This window comes from Enhydra lutris, unplaced genomic scaffold (genome assembly GCF_002288905.1).
Source record: "Enhydra lutris kenyoni isolate GAN:26980312 unplaced genomic scaffold, ASM228890v2 scaffoldscaffold92, whole genome shotgun sequence".
NCBI classification, from domain to species: Eukaryota; Metazoa; Chordata; class Mammalia; order Carnivora; family Mustelidae; genus Enhydra; species Enhydra lutris.
The window spans coordinates 1,416,372-1,441,745 of NW_019154176.1; the positions used below are offsets into that span (position 1 = coordinate 1,416,372).

The 25,374-nt window shown below is 58.0% G+C and overlaps 2 protein-coding genes across 4 annotated transcripts; one reads left to right on the forward strand and one right to left on the reverse strand.

Annotated features, from left to right (window-relative positions):
• Positions 1–1,182: 1,182 nt before the first annotated feature.
• LOC111162497 (syntaxin 10) lies at positions 1,183–3,946 on the forward strand. Of its 2 annotated transcripts, none has more exons than XM_022526951.1 (8): positions 1,183–1,266; positions 1,517–1,686; positions 1,831–1,925; positions 2,000–2,062; positions 2,964–3,071; positions 3,168–3,274; positions 3,389–3,483; positions 3,570–3,946. In XM_022526951.1, exons 1-8 carry the CDS (start codon positions 1,232–1,234, stop codon positions 3,644–3,646), a joined length of 750 nt encoding a protein of 249 aa, XP_022382659.1. In that variant the 5' UTR covers positions 1,183–1,231; the 3' UTR covers positions 3,647–3,946. The 2 variants fall into 2 exon arrangements, with proteins under 2 accessions (XP_022382659.1, XP_022382660.1); XM_022526952.1 differs by lacking the exon at positions 2,000–2,062 and adding an exon at position 1,934 and having other exon boundaries at positions 1,185–1,266; positions 1,831–1,855; positions 2,979–3,071; positions 3,570–3,945.
• Positions 3,947–5,750: 1,804 nt separating this feature from the next.
• On the reverse strand, positions 5,751–24,509 carry LOC111162496 (nucleus accumbens associated 1). Of its 2 annotated transcripts, XM_022526949.1 has the most exons (7): positions 24,455–24,509; positions 10,454–11,422; positions 10,174–10,347; positions 9,475–9,580; positions 9,282–9,379; positions 8,436–8,691; positions 5,751–5,942 (listed from the first exon to the last, which is right to left on the reverse strand). In XM_022526949.1, the coding sequence occupies exons 2-7, from the start codon at positions 11,412–11,414 to the stop codon at positions 5,846–5,848; spliced, it is 1,692 nt and encodes a 563-aa protein (XP_022382657.1). In that variant the 5' UTR covers positions 11,415–11,422; positions 24,455–24,509; the 3' UTR covers positions 5,751–5,845. The 2 variants fall into 2 exon arrangements, with proteins under 2 accessions (XP_022382657.1, XP_022382658.1); XM_022526950.1 differs by lacking the exon at positions 5,751–5,942 and having other exon boundaries at positions 7,568–8,691.
• Positions 24,510–25,374: the final 865 nt, after the last annotated feature.

Genomic DNA, 25,374 nt, shown 5'->3' on the forward strand with positions numbered 1-25,374 from the left:
CCTGCCCCCCCCCCCCCCCACCCCGGGCAAACCACGCAACCTTGGAGAACCCTCACGCACCGCCTTCCTCCTCGTCCCCCCCACCCCCGCACATGGGGACTCAGCAATTATTTGCTCTTAAAACTGTGCCTATTCAACGATCCTGCTACACTAGGGCGACCTGCTGAGGACGCCCCCATCTCCCCCTGCACCACCTCGGCGAATCCACAAGGACATCCCCAGCCCAGGCGCTATCTCAGACTCTGTGCAGCGACTCTGAAGCACAGGGGCACACAGACTCTCCAAGAACTTAAGACATCCCGCCCCGATCTCTCCAGAAACAGACCACGACCCCACTCAGGTGATAGCTCACCTCTGAAAAAATCCATTTCCGGAGACCCCACACAGAGCGCCTTTGTCACACAGGGGTCTACTCTGAGTCTGTCTCCAGGCATTCCTGGCCCCTCCCCAGATGGAGAACCCACACGCAGAGGACTTCCTTGTACCTACAACAACCCTCAGAGCCACCACCACACCCCCTCCCGCGACTGCCATCTTCGCACCCAGAAAGACTACACACCCCAGGAGCATCTCTGGGGCCCCCACTCAGCCACCCCGCCCCAGGTCGATCTCGAGGCGCCCTTCCTCCGTAGGAAAAAAAAAAAAAGAGGGAAGAGCCCAGTAGAGGAGTCCAAAAAGACTTCGCACCTCCATTCCCGCGGGAGAGTGGGGAGGACCATCATTTCCCTTCCCAATCCTAGGCTGGGGAGATCTCCCAGGTCAGAATCAAGGTGCAGGCTCAGCAAATCTCTGAAGAGGATCTCTGAATCGAATGATCCCTTTCCCCGGCCATAATCTCTGATTTGAAGGAGGTTATTATTATTCACATTGCCCCAAAGGGAAACAAGTTGCCCAGCAACAATCCAAAGGGCTTGGTCTCGAACTGAGTGATCAGGGCTCCGATCCCCCAACCCAGCCAAACATAACTGGAACATTGCCGGTGGCGGCGGGGTACGCGAACGCGAAGCCTTCTGTGCCCACAATAAAGATGGCCGAGAGAAGGGCGGAAGTTTCCGCACGTCGGGCCTCCGAAGCCTCTCTTTCTACTCTGGCGTACCCGCTCTCGATGGTGGTACGAATCACGTGACGGGGGCGGGGGTGGTGGCACGTTCCCCACTACTGGGAGGGAACCCGCTACCAAAGCCGAGAGGGGGGGGGGGGCTCGGCCTCGGGCGGGGGGAGGGGGTGTGACATGTCTCTCGAAGACCCATTTTTTGTTGTCCGAGGGTGAGTGACAGCAATGAAGGAGGGAGGAGGGTGCTCGGGCCCCGTGCCAGCTAGTGCCCGCGTGCCCGCCAGAGCGTGCTAGGCGGTCTGGGCACGGCCGTCGGGGTGCGCCAGCCAGAGGGTCTAGTGGGAGGGATATGCAGGGGGGTATCAGGGTATCCTGAGACGCCCCACTCATTTGGGGGCGCAGTGGCGGGCGGGAGGATCGCCGGCCCCCAGCCATGACCGCTGTGTGTGCCCCGGCCCGCAGTGAGGTGCAGAAGGCGGTGAACACGGCCCGCGGGCTGTACCAGCGCTGGTGCGAGCTCCTGCAAGAGGACGCGGCCGTGGGCCGCGAAGAGCTGGACTGGACGACCAATGAGCTGCGGAATGGCCTTCGCAGCATCGAGTGGGACCTCGAGGACCTGGAGGAGACCATCGATATCCTGGGGGGCGTTGCAAGGCGTGCTGGGAGAACCCATTGCTGTGGCAGGGGGCGGCTGGACTCCTGGGAGGAGTTAAGGGCTTGAGGCAGAGGACAGGGTTGTGTCTGGCTTTGGCCTTGACTCCTGACTCGGGGTTTACGCATAGTTGAAGCCAACCCAGGAAAGTTCAAGCTCCCAGCCGGAGACCTGCAGGAGAGAAAGGTGTTCGTGGAGCGGATGCGGGAGGCAGTCCAGGTGAGGAGAGTTTCAGTGGCCTGAGTGCGGGGAGGTTGGGGTGTCTTTACTCACTATGGCGTCCTCTCCCGCAGGATATGAAGGACCATATGGTCAGCCCTGCAGCCATAGCCTTCATGGAGAGGAATAATAGAGAGGTAAGCCATCCAGACCCAATATCCTCACCAGAGCCTCTCAGAGAGACCCTCCCCTTTGCGCATGATCCTGACCCTTCTGTGTTAGTTCACCTGTCCCCCTTGCGTTGTCTGTCCCTTCTGTGTGCGTGTCTGTTCTCTCTGCATGCACTTGTCTCCTGGCTGTCCACCTGCTTGCTCTTTCTGGTTGTGTACAAGTGAGCCCTCTCTGTGCATATAGTCCTTCCTGCCTCCTGGTGTGGGTCTGGATGTCTGTTTCCTTTCTCTTTTTTTGCTTGGTGTGTTACTGTTTCCAAGATGTATGCCTACTTTTCTGTGTCTGTACCCAGGCATCTGAGCAGGAGAACTTGGCCTCTGAATTGCCCCCTGTGGTTGGCTTGCGTACCATTTCCCCCATGAGTGTGCCTGCTCATGCCTTTTGTGGGCACTCTCCCAGCTGCCTCTGTTGGCACACTTTTTCCTTCTGTGTCATGCGTCCATTCTTTGCATGTTATGAAACCCACCTGTCTCCATCCCACTGTGGGATCTGGGAGGGTGGGGGGCTGAGTTTGGAGCCCCGTATCAGAGCCCACATGCTTTCCAGGTGTGCTGCCTGGAGGATTAAGGTCCAAATTCTTAAATATATCTGTTTATATGATAAATGTTCTCCATGGATTAATTTGGTCAATCCTCATTCCAGCCCCAGGAATTTCCCCCATTTTACAGATGAGGAAACTGAGGCACAGGGAGGTCAAGTGATATGGCCTTGGGGTCACCTTGCTAGTAAGTGGTGGGTCAGGGGAATCCAGGCTATCCCATTCCCAAGACTACCTTCCCAACAACCATCTAGATTTGCCACAGACCTGTGTCTGGCTCTGTTCTGAGTGGCCGCCTCTCCCTGAATCTGTGCCCTGTGCCTCCATAGATGCTGGCAGGCAAGCCAGCCGCCCAGAAGCCATCCAGCGATCTGCTGGACGCCAGCATGGCCTCAGCCGCCTCCCGTTACATTGAGGAGCAGCAGGCCACACAGCAGGTTTGTGTGGGTGGTTGGGGAGCCCCGGGGTGGGAGGAGCCTGGACACGGCTCAGGACCCCTTGCTGATAGCAGTTCCCACTCCTTCAATCTGCAGCTGATCTTAGACCAACAGGATCAACAGCTAGAAATGGTGTCTGGGAGCATCCGGGTTCTGAAACACATGTCCGGCCGTGTTGGGGAGGAGCTGGACGAGCAGGGCATGTGAGGCCAGGATCCTGCTGGGGGTGGGAGGGGGAGGCGGGGCTGGGAAGCCTCAGTTGGCTGCACCAGTGCGCCCAGCACTTCTGGGGGTTTACACCATCTTGGTCTCGACAGCATGCTGGATGCCTTCGCTCATGAGATGGACCACACCCAGTCCCGGATGGATGGGGTCCTCAGGAAGATGGCCAAAGTATCCCACATGACGAGTGGTAAGACCCCTTGGGGAGGCAGCTGGGTGGGGGGTGGCAGGGGTGGTACCCCGTCCCCCTGTAACCTCTGACCCTTTTGCCCCCAGACCGCCGACAGTGGTGTGCCATTGTGGTGCTGCTGGGGGTGCTTCTTCTGGTTCTTATCCTGCTCTTCTCTCTCTGACCCTGGCCCTCCTGAGGGCGCTGGTCCCTCTAGGTGGGAGAGCTGGCAAGGTCCTGCCCCCACCCTGGGAGAAGGGATTCCTTCCTGGGAAGCTGTCCCAGGGTTCTCATCCAGAGCCAGTGGGACCCTCAGGGCCACAGCCCCTCCACTGGTCCTGTCTTAAGTGCGCTTAGGAGGTGGTACAGGTAGGGGAACCTCCGATACACCCCTCCCCCTTTCTACTCTGGTGCCCCAAAGCCATTTGCTCCTGTGCCTTCTGCATGTGCCAATTTGGAAATAAAAGCTCAGCCTTTTTTATACGTTTGTATCCTACGGTGTGTTGATTTGTGGCTCACGAAGTGGGACTCCTGTTTTACGCGCCCCGCTTGCACACACTGTGGGGCCCAGGCGTGTGCATGTGTGTATGCGTGTGTGCACGTGCATACGCGCACACATGCCTGTGAGGGATTTCAGTGGTCAGGATTTGTGTGGAAAAGACCATTCCAGTTTATTTCTGGGTTTCACCACTGATAACGTTGAGTAATGCCAACCCTGATTCTTCCTTGACTCAGCGAATCTTCTGCTTGTTCTGGGCCTACCGCAGGCCAGGCCCTTCCACACAGAGCTGAGCTGTTGGTTCTGAGGGGTCCCAGTAGCGCCGGATTCCGTGGCTCACCTGGTCACCGAGGCAGCGTTTGTCAGCTCTGGGGTTTCCGAGCTTGTCTGGGTGTAAAAGGATTCCTGTGAGCTGGGAAAACTTTTAAGTGCCATGAACCTTAGCCAGCGTCTCAGGAGGTTCAAATCCCGTGCAGTATGCGGTCAGACATCAGAACCATGCCTCTCGGTCGCTCATTTACGCACTGGGAAGTACTGCCTGTTACAAGAATGTCCTTACATCAGGCTCATCTGTCCGATCTTAAAAAGAACCAAATAGGTACAGATTCCCTTTCTGATGCAAACCCACTGATGCTATGGCTTGGGTTTGCTTGATCTTTGTATAGTTAGTTCCAAGTCTTCCTGGGGTTCAAAGACAGGACTTCTGGAATCAGATGGTGTTTCCACTTACCTGGGGCAGCCTTCCTGTTCAGAGACTTCCCGTTACCTGAAGTGACTGGTTTTTCTGTTGATGCCACTGGCTCTCAAAACCCTACTTTCTGGCAGCTGGTTGGGGCGGAGGGCTGGTTTTCTTGACACATCCAGGCCTCCCTAGGAACTGAAATCCCCTTTGATCATCTCCCCATGATGTCTGGATGCTCCCCTAATTGGGGAGTGGGCAGGCCTGGCCTGGGCAGGGGATGAAGCCTCCCTTCCCAGATTATTTTCTGACTTGACAGGACCCCTAACATTGATGAATAACCTTCCCACGCTACTAGAAATATTTCTGAATCGGGGTACCTTACAGCCCATCTGTGTCTTTTCCATCAGACCTGAGAGGACATTTTGTCCTTCCCTATCCTCAGGACCCACAGCCGTCCACGGTACTTTAAAGGGACACTGGCCAAATGTGACTCGCCATCCCCACTCCTGTTCCTTCCAATGCAGGAGCGCATGGGCGCCCCAGCTCAGCCGCGGTGAAGGGTGTGGGTGTGTTCAGGATGCAGATCTGAGACTAGGGGTGTCAAACGGCCACAGAAGGGGAACGAGCCAGTCTGTCTGTCCTGCAGCCAATTCAACAGAGGCCCTTCTTGGGGGGTGATCCATGGGACACGGGACCTCGGGCCCATGCATGTGCAGAAGAGCTCCAGGGCATCGTGTCTGTATACACTAGGGTAGCCAGAAGGGTGCTATTAAGTGGAAGCTACTTAACAAGCCCCAATGTGGGGCTTAAACTCACAATCCCGCAATCAAAAGTCCACACTCTTGCGAGCAAGCCAGCCAGGCGCCCCGTTCCAAGGGGCAGCTACTGGCAGCTTGGGTTTGAGCCTCTGAACTGGGGGTTCCCCATCTGAATGGGGGAAACCGCCCCCACCCCTCACACTGAGGTTCTGAGATGTGATGCCTGCAACGGCAGTTCCCCAGCCCCCACTGAGCCTGCAGCGAGGGCCCTGTCTGTCCACCCCCCCCCCCACCGTGTGTAGCATCTGTCCCTCCCTGGGCCCCGCCCCCAGAGAGCAGCATGCGGCAGGGCTGTTACAAAGGCGTTTAGTTTATTCTCCTCATCAGTGTCACTGATATTCTCATGGTTCACATTTCCCAGTGCGGCTCCTCTCCTTACAGTAGTTAATGTGCAATCTCACTTACGGGCCCGGGGAGTGGGGGGTCGGCCCAGGGCGGGGAGGCCGTTGGCACTTCACACGGACAGGGCGGGCGGTCTGTCCTGCGTGAAAGAGGCGGGTGAGTGGGCGGCCAGGGGAGGCGGAGGGGGGGCCCCCCACAGTCTTTTTTTTTTTTTGCGTTGGTTGGTGATTCTCCATTCGTGCTCCTCCCTGGGCTGCCCGGGGTTGGGGGAACCATGCAGCTCAGGGCAGGGCAGGGCAGGGCAGGGGTAGGGAGAGAAGGAAAAGCAGCAGGCCGCCCAGGAGGTGGGGAGGGCAGGGCGGGAGGGACGCAGGGGTGGCTCCTGGGGTAAGGCACAACCCTGTCTTTGGCTCTCCTGGTGAGGAGTTTCCTCCCCTGCACCCCTGCCCACCCCCCTCCCCTCCCTTCCCCTCCAACACAGTCCCCGGGGCCAGGGGCACCTCCTGGGATCCCTGAAATGAGGGGGCTCTGCCACCCAAACCAGTGCTGCAGGGGCTTGGAGGAGGGACACGGGCAAGCCCCACCCGGGGACAAGGCAGGGAGGGGCTGGGCAGGGGCCTATCCAGGACAAAGGGCTGCGGAGGGAGAAGACCCCAGTCCCAGAGAGCTGGCCCCTGCTAAGGCCTGGAAGGAGGGCAGCGCCTAGGACTCCTTCCTTGTGGGGTCTGGCTGGAGCCCCAGCCGGCCCCTCGGCCTTGGCCGGCCCGGCAGCTTGCCAAGTGACCAGGATATTGTGCTTTGGGATCGATGCTGGGGTAGGATGTCAAGGCCAGGACAAGGGCGTGGGGGAGGTGCGACTAAGGTGCTTGTGCTTTAGCTGGGGCGTCGACTCCCCCCCATACACTGGGCCGGCTGAGGGCTAAGGTGCGGAGGCCAGGCCAGGAAAGCAGGGTGCCAGGACACTGGCCGGACCAGACACCCCCCATCCCCACAACAAGCTGTCAGGAGCGACCCCCTTGCAGACCGGTGGGGGCTCCTGGGTGGTGGGGGAGGCCTCCAAGTCAGATACCAAGGGTCCAGTCAGGGCTGGCCGCCACCCCCCTCTCCCCACCTCCTGCAATCCCCCTGCCTCTAGAAAGGCCGCTGGGAGCAATGGGAGCAATGGGCCGGTCAGATTGGGGAAGAGACGAGAGGCAGTGGGGACAGGACTAGAGAGGAAAAGGTGAAAATTGTGAAGAAAAGGACACCCAGTGTGGGGGAACAGGGAGTAAAAAAAAAAAAGGAACCCTCCAAAGTTCACATGTAAAATTCAAAAAAAAAAAAAAAAATTCCTCGTACTGGGCGAGGAAAGGAAGAGGAATGGTTAGAGAAAATTCTGCAAACTGCTAACAATGGAAGCGGGCCCTGCCTTGTCCCCAGAAGCTGGGCTCAGCCAACGGGCTAAGGCCAGGGCCACCCCTCAAATGGAACCCCGCTGGGGAGCAGCGGAGCAAGGGGGTCCTGGTCAGACCCACAGAGCCCAAGCAGAGGCCTGGCCGAGTCCCAGCCTCAGAAATGCGCACCCACACTCCACACACATGCACGCATTCACCCTGCCCCCAGCCCCCACCACGTCCTGCCTGTCACGTCCCCCAGGACTGAAGGGGACATCAGACACAGTCCCGTTGGTTTGAAAAATAAAAGGAATCTTATACTTCAATATTTCATTAGCTAAAAAAATGCTTTAAAAAGTATGTACAGAGGCTGGGGCCAGGGGGTAGGGGTGGGGGAGGGGGGCAAGGGCAGTAGCCCCCCAGCCTGCTCCCCTGACTTCTAGCCCTGGCCCTACTGCCTCTCATATCTTCATTTGTTTAAAAGCAAAAACGTCTACACACACACACACACACGCACGCACGCGCACACATACGCACAACTTCCGCGAGCCCAGGAAACCTCTCATTCTATTCGCAGAGACCTGTGGCCTGCCTCCAAGAGCCCCCCCACTTGGGACCTGCCCCTCTCAGGCCCCAGGGGACAGATGGGGGCAACAGAGGTGGACGCAGGGTGGGGGGTAGGGGAGAGAAGGGCGCCGGGCCCGCCACCGCCCACCACCTTAGGTCAATGGTGGAGTTCCTCTGAGCCTGGGTTCCCTCAGCTGTGAAATGGGTAGTCCCCTCGGCCTCGCCTACCCCAGCCCCCAGGTGCAGGGACAGACGAGGGAGTCAGGAAGGCGCTTTTGGAAACATGGAAGCACTGGGAGGTGGTGGCAGGAGGGGTCCTGAGAACCCTGGGGCCCCGGGCCTGGGGAAGGGGCCTTCCTGAGCCCCCCAGGCCGGCCCCTCCCCATACCTGGCCTGGTGAGTGGGGAGACCACTGCTGGAGGTTAGGGGAGGGGGAGCGCAGGCTCCCCAGCGGTGCCCGAGCATGCTAGAGAGGCAGCGCAGAGCTCGCACCGGCTGCTGCCCTCTCCTAGCCCACTCGGATGGTGGTCGGAGGGTGGGATGAGGAGGCAGAGGGGCTGGGAGCATGCAGCGCCCCCCGCGGGTCCTGGGGAGGGACAGACAGTAGCTCGTGACCAAGATGGTGGGTGGGTGTGATGGGGTCGGGTGGGGGGAGTGTGACGGCCCCGCGGGGAGGGTCCGGTGGTAGTTACTGGAGGGCCTCGGCCGAGGGGCCGGCCTCGCCGTCGTGGCTGGCCGTCTCAAAGCTGTGCTCCACGCCCATCATGTCCGGCTCTATCTTGCCCGTGTCGCTGATGAAGGTGGTGTAGGCGTCGCCCTCGGCCATGAGCACCTTGAGCTTGGGGATCCAGCTCTTCCGCACGACACGGCGGGCATTGGTGCACATGTCAGCTGCGATGGCGTTCATCTCGCTCTCCTTGAAGTTGGGAGCAAAGTTCTGGCAGTAGTCTGCGAGGGCGGAGCACACGGCTCAGGCAGAGCGCAGCACCGGCCTCTGACACCGGCAACACTCACCCGCATTGCACCTTAACCCCCCCCCACGTGCATGTGGCACCCCTGAACCCCCCTTCTGAGGTGAGAGAATGGAGGCCTCACAAGCCAGGAAGCTAAACCGCACCAGTCGGCTCCATGCCTGAGATCGGCCAGGTGTGGGATCAGAGAGGGTGCCCCAGTGCTCTTGAAAAACCTGGGTCATTTGCCAGAATTTAGGAATGGTGAGATTCCAGGTGAAAACCTAGACTTCCCTCCTGAAGATGGCTGGGGACTGGCTGCTTCATTGCTCCCATGACTACCCAAGGACCCTTCCCCTGCCCCCCACCATCTGACACAGGCTTACCTTCAGTGTCCACCCCCCCCCACCCCTGCAACTGTGAAGAAATCTGTAACCCATCCCAGTCCTCTTCCTAACAAGTTCAGACTCAGCCTCAGAATCCTTCTTAACATTAATCCCCACCCACCTATCAGGGTCAACAGCGAAGAGGACCATCTGCCTGCCCCAGACCCCACCCCAGCCTGACTCCAGACGGCCAGATACTCACATTTGACAGCGTGAAGGACGCGACTGTCCAGCGGTTTGCGGCTGGGGTTGTTGGAGGAAGAGCGGATGCCGGTGCCACAGCTGTTAGCCAGCGTGTTCCTGAGGTGGGGAGCATGGGTGTGGGGTGGAGTCAGGCCCTCTGGGGGGGGGGGGCAGCCGTCCTCCCCTCCATCTGGGCTCTGTGAGGGCCTCACCGGTCAAAGAAGGAAGCCAGGAGGCGCCGCAGCAGGACCTTGTGCCGCGTGCCCGCGCTGACGTGGCAGTTCATGAGCTGCGCCCTCGTGATGTACACATTGGTGCCTGGAGTGGGGAGCAGGAGGGTGGCCGGGGGCCCCAGACTGCCCCGTTCCCCACTTGGCCAAGCCCTGGCCTGGGCCCGGCCAAGACAACCCCTGACAACTCGCCCCGGCATGGCCTGGTCAGCGATCAGGAAAGGCCAGCTGGTGGTGCCACTGTCCACGGGGCACCTAGAGCGTGACGAGCCCGCTTGCGCTCGTGTGGCTTCTGCCCACACAACCACCTGGGCACCAGAAAGAACAGGCAGTGGAAGCTCACACCAAGGCAACCTGACACCGAGAGCCAAGATTCTTAACCACCATGTTAGTCAACCCTCCGAACACCCCACGAAGCCGCTCATCAGCCCGTGTGGCCAACGGTGCCCGTCAATGCTCATACCAGCCTCTGGTGTGGAAACCTGGAGGCCAGTCTCGGGCACGTATAATGCCAAGGGGGGTCAGCTGCCCTAGGGCAGAGCCAGCAGGTGGTAGCAGGGGTGGGGTTAGACCCCAAGTCCAGCTCCTAACCACCATCCCACAAGCCACTAGCTCAGAGGACACAGAAGCCCGACCCTGGGGCGAAGCAGGGAATCTGGGGAGGAAGTGATGCCGGCCCACCTGTCACCAGCTCCAGCTTCTCGGAGGGGTCACCCTCATCGTAGAGCTTGGGGTGACAGCGGTTGCCAATCTGGTTGATGAGCTCAGCCGGGAGAGACGCCAGGTCCTGCCGCACCCGGATGCGATTCCGGGACTCAGGGGCCACCTGCTCAGGGAGGGCCTCCACCTTCTCGGCTTTGGGGGCAGAGAGCAGCATGTGTTGCGGAAGGGGGCTGGCTGCGGGGGGGGGGGGGGGTGTAGGGGCAGGGAAGGGGTGGGGCGGGCAGGGCAGGCGCCTCACCTGTCTGGCCGACATTCATCATGCTGTACATGGTGTACATGTTACAGATCTGCCGGTACTGCTCGTCTGTGCCCTCCTCGCCAGCATCCTCCTCCTCGTCCTCCTCGTTGTGGTAGGAGCCAGGGCTGTCGCTGGTGTAGGCGCTTGAGGTGCCCGGGCTGGTCCGCTCTGACGTGCTGGGCCCACTCACCACGCCCCCTGCTGCCGCTGCTGCCGCTGTGGCCGCCGCTCCCCCCGCCGGCTGCCCAGTGCCAGCCCCTGCAGCCGCTGCCACCGCCACCCCGGCTGGCTGCGCCGCTGCCACCACTGGGGCCTGCTGGGGTGGCCGGTTGGCAGCCAGGTCCGGCGTGGAGAACTTGGCCATCTTGCGGCTGCCATTGCCACCGCCACTGCTGCCGCTGTCCCACAGCCGCTTGGCCACCGGCGTGCACTGCACGGAGTCCGACTCCTGCTGCTCCGTCTTGACGCGGGACACAAGGGGCAGCGGGGTGCCACAGGCCGGCCAGCTGGATGTCTGGGCCACGGGGCTCTGGGGCTCGGATGACGGGGCCTCCTCGGCGTGCAGGCCCTGCGAGTCGCAGCTGGGGGAGCTCACCTTGAGGAAGAATTCAGTGCCCTTCTCCATGATCTCCTGGATCTGCAGGAAGCCGGCCGTGTACATGAGCAGGAACTGGTCGCCCACATTCATGCTCAACCGGCCCGTGTAGCAGAAGCTGAGGATCCGCTGGAAGGACTGGGGCTGCACGGCGGCCGGCAGCTCCACCACCGCGCTTCTGCTGCTGTTGAACAGGTCCCGAAAGTAGGAGCTACTGGCGGCCAGCACCGCCCGGTGGGCTTTAAAGGCATGGCCCTTGACCACCACAGACACGTCACAGTATAGGCCCTGTAGCCGCTGCTCATTCAGACATTCCAGAATGCTGTTACCAAAGTTCGGGATCTCCATCTGCAGGGTCTGGGCCATGGCGGCAGCTGCACAGGGGACAGGGACAGAGAGACAGAGGGACGGGGTCAGGCAGCACACTCGGTGCCCCCCCGCCACTCACGAAGCTCACGTGCGGCAGGGAGACACGTGGGAGCAGACGTCCACATGGTGGGATTTGCCGTGGCGGTGAGAATTGCCGGCAGCCACCCACGCCTTTGGTCCCAGCACAGACTTGCCTCTATGACAGACTGTCCAATCAGGCATGGCAGCTCCAGGGCCGGGTGGCCACGGCGGCCCCTTCCGGTGGGGGTGTGGGGGCAAAAGTGTACGTACACATGTGTGTTTGAATACTAAATGAGTCAACACAGTGAAAACTCTGTGAGTGTTAGCCATCGCTAACACAGCACACACGGGGGAACTCTGAAGAGGACTGGCATCGAAATACCAAAGGGTCAGGGGCATCGGGGTCTTCGCACCGTGGCCGCAGTGCTGAGGACATGACCCCCCGATCACGTTGGCTGAATGACTAAGGGAGCACTCAGGGAACTCTGAGGCTGCACGAGGACAGCACCAGTCGGCAGGGAAATGCAAATGCAAACCACAACGAAACACCATTTCGTACCAGCTAGGCTGGAGAGAATCAAAAAGACAGACAACAAGTGTTGGCAAGGAGGAGATCGGAAGCCTCCTACACTGTGGCTGGGAATGTAAAATGGTGCAGTTGCTATGGAAAACAGTCTGGCAGGTCCTCAAGTGATTAAACACGAAATTATCATATGACCCAGCAATTCCAATCCTCAGAATTATACCCAGGAGAAACCAACACCTGTACCCACAGAAACACCTGTACGTGAGTGTCTAGGGCGCCACTCGCAAGCGCCAGAAAGACGGGAACAACCCAAACGTCCGTCAACTGATGAATGGCTTAAAAAAAAAAAAACCCCAGGTCCAGTCATATGATGGAATATTATTCACCCATATAAAGGAACGAAGCAGTGATACACACCATTCTAAGGGCAAACCTTGAAAACATGCTAATGCAAGAAGATGGACATAAGAACTGTGTATTATATGATCCCGTTTATGTAAGATGTCCAAAACAGGCAAATCCAGAGCCAAAAAAAGCAGACTAGTGATTGCCAGGGGCTAGGTGGGGTGTGGGGTAGCGAGCAGAAGGATGCGGGCGTTTCTTCTTGCCGTAACTTAAAATGGTCTAAAATTGTGGTCATGTGCACACAACTCTGAATAGATAATCGATCTTCGAACACCACGGGCTGGAACTGTGTGGGTCCACTTATACACAGAATTTTTTTCAATAGTTCAGGACTGCAAATGTATTTTCTCTTCATTATGATTTTTTTCTCCCCCCTCCCCTTTTCTTTAAAGTAATTTCTACACCCAAGGCAGGGCTCAGACTCACAACCCCAGGATCTAGAGTCGCCTGCTCTACTGACTGAACCCGCCAGGAATCTTATTATTTTCTTAGTAACATTTTTTTCTCTAGCTTACCTAATCACACAGAAGACATACAAGATACAAAATATGTGTTAACGGTTATCAGTAAGGCTTCTGATCATAAGTAGGCTGTTAAGTTCAGGGTGGGGGGACTTGAAAGTTGTATGTGCACTTTTGACCTTGCGTGCGCATTGGTGGGGGGCGTTAGTGCCCCTAACCCACTCGTCATTCAAGGGTCAACTGTACTGAAAACCATTCAACTATATGCTTTCAATGGAGTCCATGCTACGTGCAACTCAATAAAGCCAAGGAAGGAGATAAGAAAAAATTCATACTTGTCATGAATACTGTGGTTCCTTTGAATTTTGAACCTAGTGATCCTACTGCTTATTTACAAAAATAGATAATATTGGGGTGCCTGGGTGGCTCAGTGGGTTAAAGCCTCTGCCTTTGGCTCAGGTCATGATCCCAGGGTCCTGGGATTGAGCCCCACATCGGGGTCTCTGCTCTGTGAGGAGTCTGCTTCCCCTTCTCTCTCTGCCTGCCTCTCTGCCTACTTGTGATCTCTGTCAAAATAAATAAAATCTTTAAAAAAAAAAGATAATATCTCTATCTCAGAACAGAGTCTGCTTGGGATTCTCTCTCCTTTTCCCCCTCCCCCACTCTCCCTTTCTCTAAAATACACAAGAATAAAATTAATCTTTAAAGAAAAAAAAAAAAGGAGGGATGTCTGAGTAGCTCAGTCAGTTAGCATCTGCCTTTGGCTCAGGTCACAATCTCAGGGTCCTGGGATGGACCCCATGTCAGGCTCTCTGCTCAGTGGGGAGAGCCTGCTTCTCCCTCTCCCTCTGCAAGCCACTCCCCCTGCTTGTGCTGTCAAATAAATAAAAAAATAAAATAATAGTAATTTTAAAAAATAAAAATAAACTAAAAAAATAAAAAGGAACTGTCCGTGACCCTGCGCAGTGAGCGGAGGCACCTGTCAAATGTGAACTTCTGCTTCACAGCCTATTCCATCACTGCACATTCCAGCACATTCCAATCCAGAACTGGGCATGTCCAATAGTCTGAGTGCCCTCGTAAAAGGGCTCTGAAGGACAATGTGGCTTTACGACTGTACCCATGGTAAAAGTGAGTCCCCTGCAGTTCTATAAAATACAGGAGGCAGTGGTCCTGAATGGGCAGGATGGGTATGAGAAGAGTTGGGCTGGTGAGGAGAAAGGAGGAAAGCATGTGTGCAAAGGCCCTGGGGCAGGTACCAACGAGAGACCCCAGCTGTTTCCCCTCATTCCCAGATTAGCTTTCATGCGTCTTTCACATTTTCCACTCACTAGTGAGTCCCTCCTGAGCCGCCTCCACAGGCTGAACACTGGGACACAGGGGCCCTACCAGACTCAAATTATGCTGCACAGACTCATGGGCAAGTGCCAGCTCCAGAATCAACTCCCTCCTGGGAGCATGAACTCCAAATCTCTACTTGTCCATTTGGAAACAAATGTTGCTAAGGCCAACCCTATCACACAAATTCAGTCTGTCCTCTTGAACTTGCTGCATGTAGTGGAACCCTGAGACACCAGCAGGCCCCACCCCTCCCAGCACCCATGCTTCCAAAGAGCTGACCGGTGCCCTGCAGGAAGTTCTCTGAACCCTCTTAACAAACCTAGGGGGCCAATTTCATACTCCCAGTTCTCAGATGGGAAAACTGAGGCCACGGGGAAGCCAAGAACTGTTCCAAGGTCACTGGTGGGTAAGTAATAGGGACAAGATTCTGTGTGGGCACTGAAACTTGTGATTTCCCTTGGGTATGCCCTCTGCCTCCTTGTCATCATCAAAATCACGGTCACTGCCAGAAAAAACAATTTAGGGGCTAGGCGGAGACAGGGACTTTCCCATCAGAAGACAGCCCACTTCTTTCAAGGGCTCAAACTCAGTGCCAGGTGGGCTACGAGCTGACCCTCTGTGTGGAGACAGGAGAAACTGAGGCACTCAGAGCAGGCAAAGGACAGAATCCAGAGAGCCCGCTCTAGGGGACTCACAGCCCCAACCCAACTCCCAAGGCTGCCAAAATGAAGCTGCGGCAGGTACTGGGGCCCAAGTGACAGAGTCAAGGAAGTCAAGGGAAAGGTTAGCTCCCATCCCTGAAAGAGACCTCTAGACCCCCAGTTTGGAAAGCTCATACCGGAAGGGGGAGGACCAAGGCAGGAGAGGCCGGCAGTGGAGTCAGAGCAAAGCCCAACACCACACCTCGTTTCAGACGCCAATTCATCCCCTCTGTGCCGTGGTTTGTTCATCTATAAAATGGGGACTAATTTACCCAATCCACCCCGATAAAACGCAAGGCACGGGGGACAAGCTCTAAAGAAGACTGGCTATCCCCACATGCTGAGGTCTGGTGGGGGGAGAGACAAAGGGAGTGATACAGCCAGGAAGAGTGTGTCCCTGAGGGGCGGACTGGGAGTGAGGGACAGAGCAACCAACAGTCTGGGGCACGAAGGAGTGAGGCGCAGCCTGGAGACTCCCAGGAGGCCGGTGTTGGCTTGAGGCTGGGAGTACAGGGGCAACGGGGCTGCTGGGAAGGGTGTGGACAGGGGGTGCCTGCCCTGGTGAGGACAAATGTTTCTGAGGGAGCAGGGGGGAGCCTGAAGCAAGAGAGGTGCAGGCCCAGACCATCCTGGGGAAAACTGGCAGGAGCAGTGTGGAGAACGGAAACAGGTGAGAAGCTGAGGGCTGGGCTAGTGGTGGGGGCAGGCGGCAGTGGCAGGGATGGGAACAGAGAGGACAGTCAGATCTGTGAGTGCGTGGCTATGAAGAGGGGGCACCACGATAAGAATAAATGACTCCAGGGGCGCCTGGGTGGCTCAGTCATTAGGCGTCTGCCTTTGGCTCGGGTTATGATCCCGGGGTCCTAGGACGGACTCCCTGCTTAGTGAGTCTGTTTCTCCCTCTCCCTCTGCTCCCCGTGCTTGTGCGCCGTCAGAAAAACAAATAAATAAAAACTCTTCGGGCGGGGAGAGCGCAGTGGAAATAAAACAACTCCAATTTGGGATGCGGCAGCTGGTGGGGGCTGCAGGGGGCACTCTGAGGAGTGCTCCCAGCTGTGGTCCTCATGCCAGGTGCTGCTGCAGGAGCTATCCTTGGGGTTCCCTCGGGGGGGGGGCGCTAGTACTGCCCCACTGGATAGGTGGGGGCCGAGAGACAGTCCTCCTCTTTCCCCGACAGCCAGCCTGCAGGGCCTGGCCCCTCACTGGGAAACTGGCACAGGCTGGCCACTCAGGGCAAGCTCAGCCGCAGGAACGCTGATGTCCCTGTGTTAACAAGAGGGAACACGCACAGGAAGGGGCTCCCGAGGGCGACAGCCACTCCACATTCAGGCTGGGATCCCCCAAGCCTTGTGAACCCCAGTCTCAGAGCCCAGCACCCAGGGCTTTGAAGCCTTTGGGAGAGGGAGGGAGACAACTGGTACAAGAACTCAACCAGTCAGTGCCCAGGAACCACCCCCCCGCCCCCACAACAGTGCAGGGGAGGGGGGTGGCAGGTCTTGAGTTGCAGAAACCCTCTACGGCCCTCCTACCCCTGCAAGGACAGGGGAAAGCAAGGCCTTGGCTGGTTTCAGAAGCACAGTGACAGGCTACCCCCAGGTTCCCCTCCTTCTGCTCATCCCTGGGCAACTCCCCCAATCCGGTCCTCTGGACTCCGAAGGAACAGCTGCCCTGACTCTACGTGAAGCCCCATCCCACACCAGCCCGGGCCGGGGGGATGGGGGGCAGGGAGATGACGACCGCGGAGCCCTCATGGGCTCCCAGAAAAAGCAGGTCTAAAGTACTAGGTACCTGGCCTGGGTCAGGGTCACCTGCTACCTAGGGAGAGATGTGATGGAGCCAAGAGTTGGGGGTCTCTAAAGCATCCTACAATTCCATCCCCGGCAAGCAACTGCACGGCTCTCCCACCCCAGCCAGGCCTTTGGCCAAGCTGTGCACGCTGCCCGGAGTCCCCCTTTCCTCTCATTGCCCACATCCTCCTCTTCCACCCTCCGTCACCCCCGGCTCTGAGAATTCTCAAGACTAGAGACACCCCCCCTCTGCACGCTCTCCCCAGAGCCCTTATGCTTACCTCTGAGAACACTGAAACCCACTTGATTACAGACTCCCTTAAGCACAAAACCATTCAAATCCTCTCTCCTCAGAAGCTGGCATATTAGCCTGCCCATCTTCTGGGGTCCTCAGACCCCCCCCAGGGAAGCAGCAGCAGCCAGCCCTAAACAGGGCCGAGTGGGCCCTCCTAGCATCGTTAGTGTCCTGGTCACAAATATGAGAAGGTCTCCCAGTGCGATGCAAGGGCCCAGCGCACGGTTTCCATGACCTCCCAAGTCACTCAACAAATATTTGCCAAGTGCCTGCCTGGGGCATGAAGAGCCTGGGAGCCTGGGGGCAGGCCAGGCCTGAGACAAGGCCAGCCTCCCAGGGCTCATGGTCCCATGGGGAACATGGCCATACATTCAGAGTCACACAGATCAACGTGCTGCATACCTGGGCCTCGGACTGTGCCCAGAAGAGGTGACATTAGAGCTGGTATCTGGCGGCGGGGGGGGGGGGGGGGGGCGAGGGCGCAGATCTAACGAGAAGTGGTGGAATGGGAGCACAGCCTTCAGTGTACTGGGAAGTTGTGCAGAGCCCTGAGGGAGAAGCAGCCATGGTCCTTCCAGAAACTGAAGCTAAGTAAAAGCCGACACTGAGCTCTATCCTTGGTCAACCTCTCTCCTCCCAGGGATCAAACCCAGACTCAGGGCCCTGCTCTGGACCAAACTGTGCCCTTCACCCTGATGCATATGTTGAAATGCTAACCCCCAATGTGTCTGTATTTGGAAATACAGTCTTTAGGGGGTAATTAAGATTAAACAAGGACATGAAAGTGGGGCCCTCGTCTGCTGGGACTGGTGTCCATAGAGAAGAGAGAGACGTTTCTCTCTCTGTGAGCATGCACACCAAGGCCCTCTGGACCTGATCTCGGGCCTCCAGCCCCGACAACCTTGAACAGTGTCTGTTGCCTGAGCCATCCCGTCTGTGGTGTTTCTGTCATGGCAGGCTGACTTGAGAAAGGCTGGAAGTTCCATCCACTCACGTCCAACTCCCCCACAGAGCCCTGGGCCTGGACTGCCTGTGGATGTCCTAGATACCAACTCTGCCCCGGTCCGCCAGCCGTCACTTACAGCAGCTCCAGCCCTCCTCGCTCGGGGCAAGACCCTCAGACTCGACCCCAAACTCTTTCAAAACCAGTTTTCACCGCCAGCTCTTGGACTTCCCAACACACTGTCCCCGAGATAGCCGCAGCTCTTCATGTCCTCCCAGTCATAACCTGGCTCGAGCTTCCCAAGACAACCTCTCCCAACCCCGACCCTGCGCTTCTCTGGCTTGACCTTTCCTCGCTGGCACTTCCCACCATCCAGCTACCCAGGTGTCTTCAGCTTTGTGTCACCTCCACCTGTGTGCGGTGCCTGCCTCTCTGGTTCACACTGCGGTGTCTGCTACCCCTAGACCAGATCAGCACACAACGGGTGCTTAATAGTTGTTTGTGGAATGAAGAATTATTGTTACTACCAACCTCACTCCCTGTTTGGTTCCACTTTAACATGACTCCAACAGTGGGCCTCAGAAGAGGTCGGCCTGGAGTGCCATCCACACCTCGGGGGGCATCCTCAGGGCCAGTGTGGAGGGGGCTGTGCAGATGGGTGCCCTCCTCTGGCGGCCGCACCAGCTGGGTGGCCTGCAGTCAGGGTCCTGCTCTGGGCTCAGCATGGATTCCCACCAACTGCTCACACCACTGCGGGATCACGCTGGGGTATGGCAGGCTTGAACCGGAAGTGCTTGTGTGGCTGGGTGATTCCTGGGAGTGGGGGTGGAAACTGCCAGTGGTTTGGAAAGGGAGCCCCACATTCCCCGGGGAACAGAAGCTAGGGGTACAGGTGTCTGCCACCACCACAGACCACCCTTCCCACTGACCTTCCAGGGAACCAGTGAGCTGCCCGGGGACATGCAAGCCAATTAAGGGAAACCACCAACTCCAGCAGAAGGACCAAAAGCCCTTGGGAAGCCCCCCACTCCTTCATGCAGCTCAGCATGAGGTCAGAGTAAAGGGCGGTGGGGGACACACCTCCCTAGGCTGTTCAAGGAGCCTTCCTGGCCCAGAGCCATTTGGACCCTCTCTAGGAGCTGAACGGGGAGGCAGCTTAAGTAAACATTTGCTAGCGAAGAACAAAGCATTATCTGACTGTACAGATCCTATGTCAGCATCTTTTTAAAAACTTTTTATTTATTTTTTGGGGGGTAGTATCTACACCCAACGTGGAGCCCGAACTCACGACCGCAAGGTTAAGAGTCCTGAGACTCAGAGTCGCATGCTCTTCCAACTGAGCCAGCCAGGGACCCCCCGCCTTACAGTTGACATTTTAAAAGTATGTGCACATTTAATTCATTTTCTTTTTCTCCAAAAAGCTGCCATTAAACCCACAGCAGGTGACAGGACTGTGACAGGGTGATAGCCGGCAATTAGCATCGCCCCTTCAGTGCGTGGCACCTGGCAAGGGCTCCATGATACTTCTCGCTAGTTTCTGAGGTAGAAATGACTCTTCCCGCCATTTTCTGGGTGAGGAGAGCAAGGCCCAGGATGGCACTGAGGTAGTGTCTGGCTCTTCTCCCAGAGTCCAGTGGTAACAGCAGCTGAGGCTTCCTGACCACGGCTGGCCCATACCAAGCTCACACTCTACATGGTCCCATCACTCCCCAAGGCATGCAGCCACTGCGACCAGACCCATTTTGTGGATGGGAAAACTGGGGCTCAAAGAGGCCAGAGTCAAGAAGGGAAGCCAAGACAGGCCAAGGCCAGAGATGGGGCTCTTTGTCCTCACTGGATGTGTCCTCCCCAGAAATGGGGTGTTGGGTGCCCTCTGAGGGCCAGACAGGGTGCTGGTCCTTCTGCTGCTCTGGGAGTGGCCTTCTCCTCTGCCCAGCCTCCCGCAGCCACTCTCCACCCTTCCTCCCCTCCCTGCCACCTCCATGGAACCAGCAGTCTAGCCCAGTGCTTCTCCCTCTCCCCGCCCACTCTCTTGCAGCCCTGGGGAATCTGGCCTGTCTGCAGCAGCTCCTCAGAGAAGGAGATGGGCAGCAGCCCTCCCCCTCCCCACTGGCCCACCTTCCTGAGTTAACACCCTAATCCACGCGTGAGCCTTCAGACTTGAAGGACCCCGTGGCAGCAGCCACACCAAGGGTGGTGAAGGGAGCATCAAGCGTGAAGGCCCTGAGGGGACACCTGCGCAGCCCAGGAAGGAGGCTGGCAGGGCTGCTGGGCACGTGGCTGCTGGGATGGGGCTTGTTGACATGTGCTGGGAGACCATGGGGGGGGGGTGGCGCTCTCAGCAGGGCTTGAGAATCCGAATCCTTTTATCTTACCTGAAGCTCAAAGCTTCCTGCTTAGAATTCGGCTCCCCTTCCTCTACACTGCCAGAAAACATTCACCCACAGCAGTATGTACCCCCGACATCAGTGTTCCCTACTATAAAATGGACTGAACGGCGGCACCTGCCACATAAGGCTGTTTCAAGGATTAAACCAGCAAGTAACACGGGTGGACTGATGCTTACCCTGGGACGGGTGCCCAGTAACACCAGCTGTGATTATTAGTTATGTCCCCTTCTGTTTGCCCCCGAAGCCCCTTGCAGTCTCAGACAGCAGCGGAGACATCCTACAGCACTTGCCAGCTCCCGGAACCTCATGCCATTTCGTGATAAATCGAGCAGTACTTCCTGGGGGCTCCCCACCCAGTGACTTCCCAGTATCATCAAACACCCCGGACACCAAACTCGGCGTTCTTCCTGGTAACAATGTAACAAGGATCCCCTGACCTTGGCCCTGCAGCCACTGGGACTGAGCATTCTTTGGGGAGGGGAACCGCCCTGTACATTTTTTATGTTGCTGAATGGCATCCCTGGGCTCTACACCCACCAGAGGCCAAGACCAGCCCCAGCTGTGACAAATAAAAATGTTTCCAGACATTCCCCAAGCATCCCTTAAGAGGAGGTAGAATCATCCCTGATTGAGAACTACTTCTGCAGACATATGCCTGCCGGTCCCCACTATCAGAGGAGGAAATGGGAGATGCCAAGGTTACAACCTAGGCCCAGGGTGTCAGGGCCGAGCAAGTGGTGCGAATGGTGGGAGCAGACTGTCCATTAATACCATGTTTGCTCACCTTTACCCAACCCCTGCTTAGTTCAGAAAACAGAGTTGCTGTCCTCACAGAGGGCTCTCTCGGATCTCTCAAGGATGCTGAGGCCTTCACCAAAGGAGGCAGCACAGCAGAGATGGGACGACGACCACAGCCAAACACTGGACCCAGTCTGCAACCACCACCAGACAGGTCCCACTTCACAGCCTCTGCAGCTCGGAAGTCTCTCCGGGGGAAGATGGAGGGATGGCATTCTCAGCCAGGAGACCCAGAAGCAGAGGCAGGAGATGGGCCTGCTCGCTCCTGCTGGGCACAACAGACACCAAAGGCCTGGGGCAGGGGGGAAGGGATCAGGGTGATGAGGAGCAGGAAGGACCCGAGACAGAGAACAAAAGCTGTTCAAGCACTGCCGACCTGTCTTCAAGCCTGGGAAGGAGGTTCATCGTTGCCTCAGACACAGGCTCCCTTCTCCATCACTCGCTCTGGCACCGAACCTGATGAACTCCGAGTCAGACCTGGCTGGAGCAAACCCCCCCCCCCCCCAGGTTCTCCAAGACCGACAGAAACTCAGCCGTCCTCACAGCCTGGCTCAGGCCCCAGACTTTAAAAAGCCTGGATGCAGGCCAAGGGGTATGGACTTGCATCTAGGGGCAGTGGGGAGATCCAGGAAACCCTGAGACTGGGCGCTTTCCTGAAAATGGCACTAAGGGTCTTCATCTCCACACCAGGGTCACCCCTCACACAAGATATTTAGAGAACTTAGCAGAAAGCTGGCACAGGCTCAATAAAGGCTTTCAATGTGCTGTCCCCTCTGCCCAGAACGTTCGCTCCTCCCTGCCCCAGCTTCCCCCCACCAGGCTGACTCCTTCTTATTCAGGGCTCAGTTCTCCCACAAGCCTTCCCTGACCACCCAATTTGAAATTCTCCACTCCCCCCCACCAGGATATTATTCAGGACTGCTCCCTTGGCCCCAGCAGGTAGCCGACACCCTAGGGAAATAAAACTGTCCCACAGGTCCTTTTACTTGTAGTGCTTGCTATTCTGGCCTTCTCTGGTGCCCCAGGTCTGTGTGGCCCTACATCCTCACAGAAAAGTAGTTTTTGAGTGCCTTCTCTAACTCTAGGTGCAGCTAGGAGCCACTGCCCTCCTCTGCCATCCACACACCCCGGTCAGGAACCCACCACCCCCCCAGCCTCTGTGACCAGAGATAGCCACGCCCCGCCTCAGGACCCACTCCTGAGCCCCAGAAGCCAACCTAGGCCCAACCAAACAGGGAAAAAGCATCTTTAAGTGGGGCTGCAGCCCAGTTCCTCCCCCTCTCAGAGCCAGGAGGCCAGCCAGGGAGAGGAGGAGAGCAGGGCCCAGGTGGGGTCAGTTCTAGGAACTACAGGGAGACGGCGGGTGGGGGGGGCAGGGGGCGGGGGCAAGGAATGAGGGTTACAAACCAGGCCTGGGTGATACCACTTCACCCAGCAGTCTGTGGCTCTTGTCTCAGGGGCTCAAGATCCGAAATCTGTACCCAGGACACGATGGTAACAATTAGCCCAGGGAGAAGGAAAACTGTGGTGGTCTGACCCGGGACCAAAGAGGGGAAAAGACAACCACAAAACCAAAGCAAGGTGCAGCTCTGGAGCCCGGCCCATCCTCCTAACTGCCTCCCCTTGCGGGCCTACAGTGACCTCTGACCTCCTGGCTCCCAGAAGACCGGGTGGGGTGGGGGGCGTAAAATGAGATGTGACCAAGCCTCTGAGACAGAAGCTTCTGCTATCCCAGCCCTCGCGGACACACCAGAGTGTGTGGGACACCCCTTTGTCCACAAAGGTACAACCCTATCCCTTGGGATGGGCAAGAGAAAAGGCCTTGGGCACAGAATTCCCACCAGGCAATCCAGAACAGTAGGAGTTCCTCCGGTCATGCTCCTCAGAGGCCAGCCCAGGAGACTGTGGGTTTGAGCTGAGTGCCAGTCAATCCTGGTCTGCCAATGTCTAGTTGGGTGACCTGGGACAAGCCACCCGGAGCCCTCACCTTCCTCCTACCAGGGAGAGGACCTAAGCTGACCCAGTGGTGGTGAGCAATCAGTGAGCTCATCCTGGGGCCTGACCCAGGAAGAGCACCCCACAGGCAGAGCCCTGGGGCCAGTAGCCCCAAAGGCCTGGGCCAGGGTGTAAATACTGGTTTTGATCTCCTCAGTGGCCTGCCTTCACCCCATCAGGAGCATCCAAACACAATGAACAGAGCTTTATAGGCTCACCTCCCGGACTGGGAGGCCATGGTATAAGATGGTGCCTGTGAGGTCCCATCCCTTAGACTTGAGCCCCAAGGCTCTGCTCACAAAAAGTGAAGTATCAAGATACTCAGGTAAGGGCCGTTGGGTTGCCCTCTGCAAATACATATGCCCGAGATAGGTGTTCTAGAATTTCTCAAGCTGCCCACACAAACACCCACCGGTTGGGCCAGCACCTCGGAAAAGCCAGCAGAGGCTTGCCCAAAGGGTAGGTCAGAGAGCCAGAGCCTGAGTGGGATGAAGAAAAAAGACCCCAGACCTGGTCCAGAGGTAACACCTGGTGGGGGAAGAGGTGGCATGTGCCTTTTGATCACACTAGTTTCTCGGGACGCCCCATTCGCGTTTCGCGGCCACCAGCCCAGCGCAAAGGCGCTGCTTTCCCCCTCTCTCAAAGCTCCTACAGCAGTTCCTCAACCTACCTGATGGCCCCCGTATCTGGCCTCCCCCCGCCCAACACCTCTCCAAGCCCTAACCTCATACGACCCTTGCAAACATCTCTGGGATCTCCTATCAGCCCCCACCCGAACTAACTCCGCCCACACCCACCCTGCCCCACTTCCTGGGCTTCTCCTCAGCCGCCCCCAGGCTTGTAACCTGACCCACCCACCTCCTACGGCGCCCGGACACTACCTGCGAGTCGGCCCCTCCCCGCCCCCCCTCCGGGCCGTTTCCCTCCGGCCGCGCCACTCTCCCCTCCTCCCCCACTCCGCCGACCCAAAGCCCGACTCCTCCTTCCCCTCCCCCCCACCCCCGGCCTCCCCGGGCGCCTCCTCACTTTTCCTCCTCCGGCCCTCCAACTTCCCAGGCCTCCGGCACCTGCCCCGGCCCAACCTTGCGCCTCCCCAACGCCGAAAGCGAGGTGGGGGGAGGTCTGGGCCCGATCCCACCACCACCCCCAAACCCCACGGCCCGGCCCGGGACTGGACGCTCAAGGCCGCTAGTGAGGGCCGGGCCTCTCCGCACTCGCCGGTCCGGGCACAGTGCAGGTTGCGGACCCGGCTCCTTTTCTGTCAGAGGAGAGCCCCCCCAGCCCTCCCCGCTCAGCCCTCAGCCAGCCCTCGGATGCCCTCGGGCCGCCCCGGCGAGACGAGGCCGGAACCGGGCCTGGGGCGAGCCGCCTCACCTGCGCCGTGGCCGCGCTCCGGGGGCTCCCGGCGGGCTCCGCAGCGGCGGCTGGGGCCGGGCCTGGGCCCGGGGCGCGCCCCCCCTGCGCCGGGGCCTCGGCCTCCGCCTCCGCGGCCTCCGCGGCCTCCGCCTCCGCGGCCTCCGCGGCCTCCGCCTCAGCAGCAGCGGCAGCCGCGGCGGCCATTCATTGTGGGCCAGGCCGCCCCAGCCGAGCGCCGAGCGAGCGCAAGCCGCGCCGCCGCCGCCGCAACCCGGCCGGGGAGGAGCGGCCGCGGCCCCGCCCCCGCACCGCCCCAGGCCCCGCCCCCGAGGCGAGGCCAGCTGAGCGCCGAGAGGCTCCCCTCCTCCCATCTCCGTTTTCTCCCTCCATCTCCCGTTTTTTCCCCTTCGCCCTTCACGGTCTCCGCGAGTACCTTGGCTCTATAGGAGAGTTTGACTCCCGACCCTGCCACTTTCTACTTCCGCGACCCTGGACAAGTCTCTCTGCTTTTCGGAACATTCATTTCCTGTAAAACGAAAACAACAATGAATTCTACTTACTGTGCCAGGCACCGTTTTAGACTCTTTATGGGAATTATCTCGTTTAAACTTAACACTAACATTTTTAAGTCGAAATCATTACACACACACACTTTATAGAAAGGGAGGCACACAGAGATGAAAAAGACCTGCTCAAGATCACCAGTAGGTACGTGGTGGCATGTGTCAGGAATCAAACCCCGGCTCAAGAATCGACAATAAAAGTTAACGATTTTATGTATATGCCAAGCCAGATTCCGTTCTAGGCATTTAACCTGCACTAACTCGTTTAAAACTCACAACCACCCAGTAGCGAACGTTAAAAACTTCTGTCCATTTTGCAAATCGGCAAACTTAAGCATAGAGAGGAATAATAACAAGTTGTGAGGCGAGCTGGGA

Excerpts from the sequence above, each read along its gene's own strand:
- LOC111162497 (XM_022526951.1), top strand. The coding sequence starts at position 1,232 with ATGTCTCTCGAAGACCCATTTTTTGTTGTCCGAGG. Across the intron at positions 3,072-3,167 it reads AGCAGCAGGCCACACAGCAG|CTGATCTTAGACCAACAGGA; the intron begins GTTTGTGTGGGT and ends TTCAATCTGCAG. Across the intron at positions 3,484-3,569 it reads AGTATCCCACATGACGAGTG|ACCGCCGACAGTGGTGTGCC; the intron begins GTAAGACCCCTT and ends TTTTGCCCCCAG.
- LOC111162496 (XM_022526949.1), bottom strand. The coding sequence starts at position 11,414 with ATGGCCCAGACCCTGCAGATGGAGATCCCGAACTTTGGTAACAGCATT. Across the intron at positions 9,380-9,474 it reads CTGGCTTCCTTCTTTGACCG|GAACACGCTGGCTAACAGCT; the intron begins GTGAGGCCCTCA and ends TCCCCACCTCAG. Across the intron at positions 8,692-9,281 it reads CGTCCTTCACGCTGTCAAAT|ACTACTGCCAGAACTTTGCT; the intron begins GTGAGTATCTGG and ends CCGCCCTCGCAG.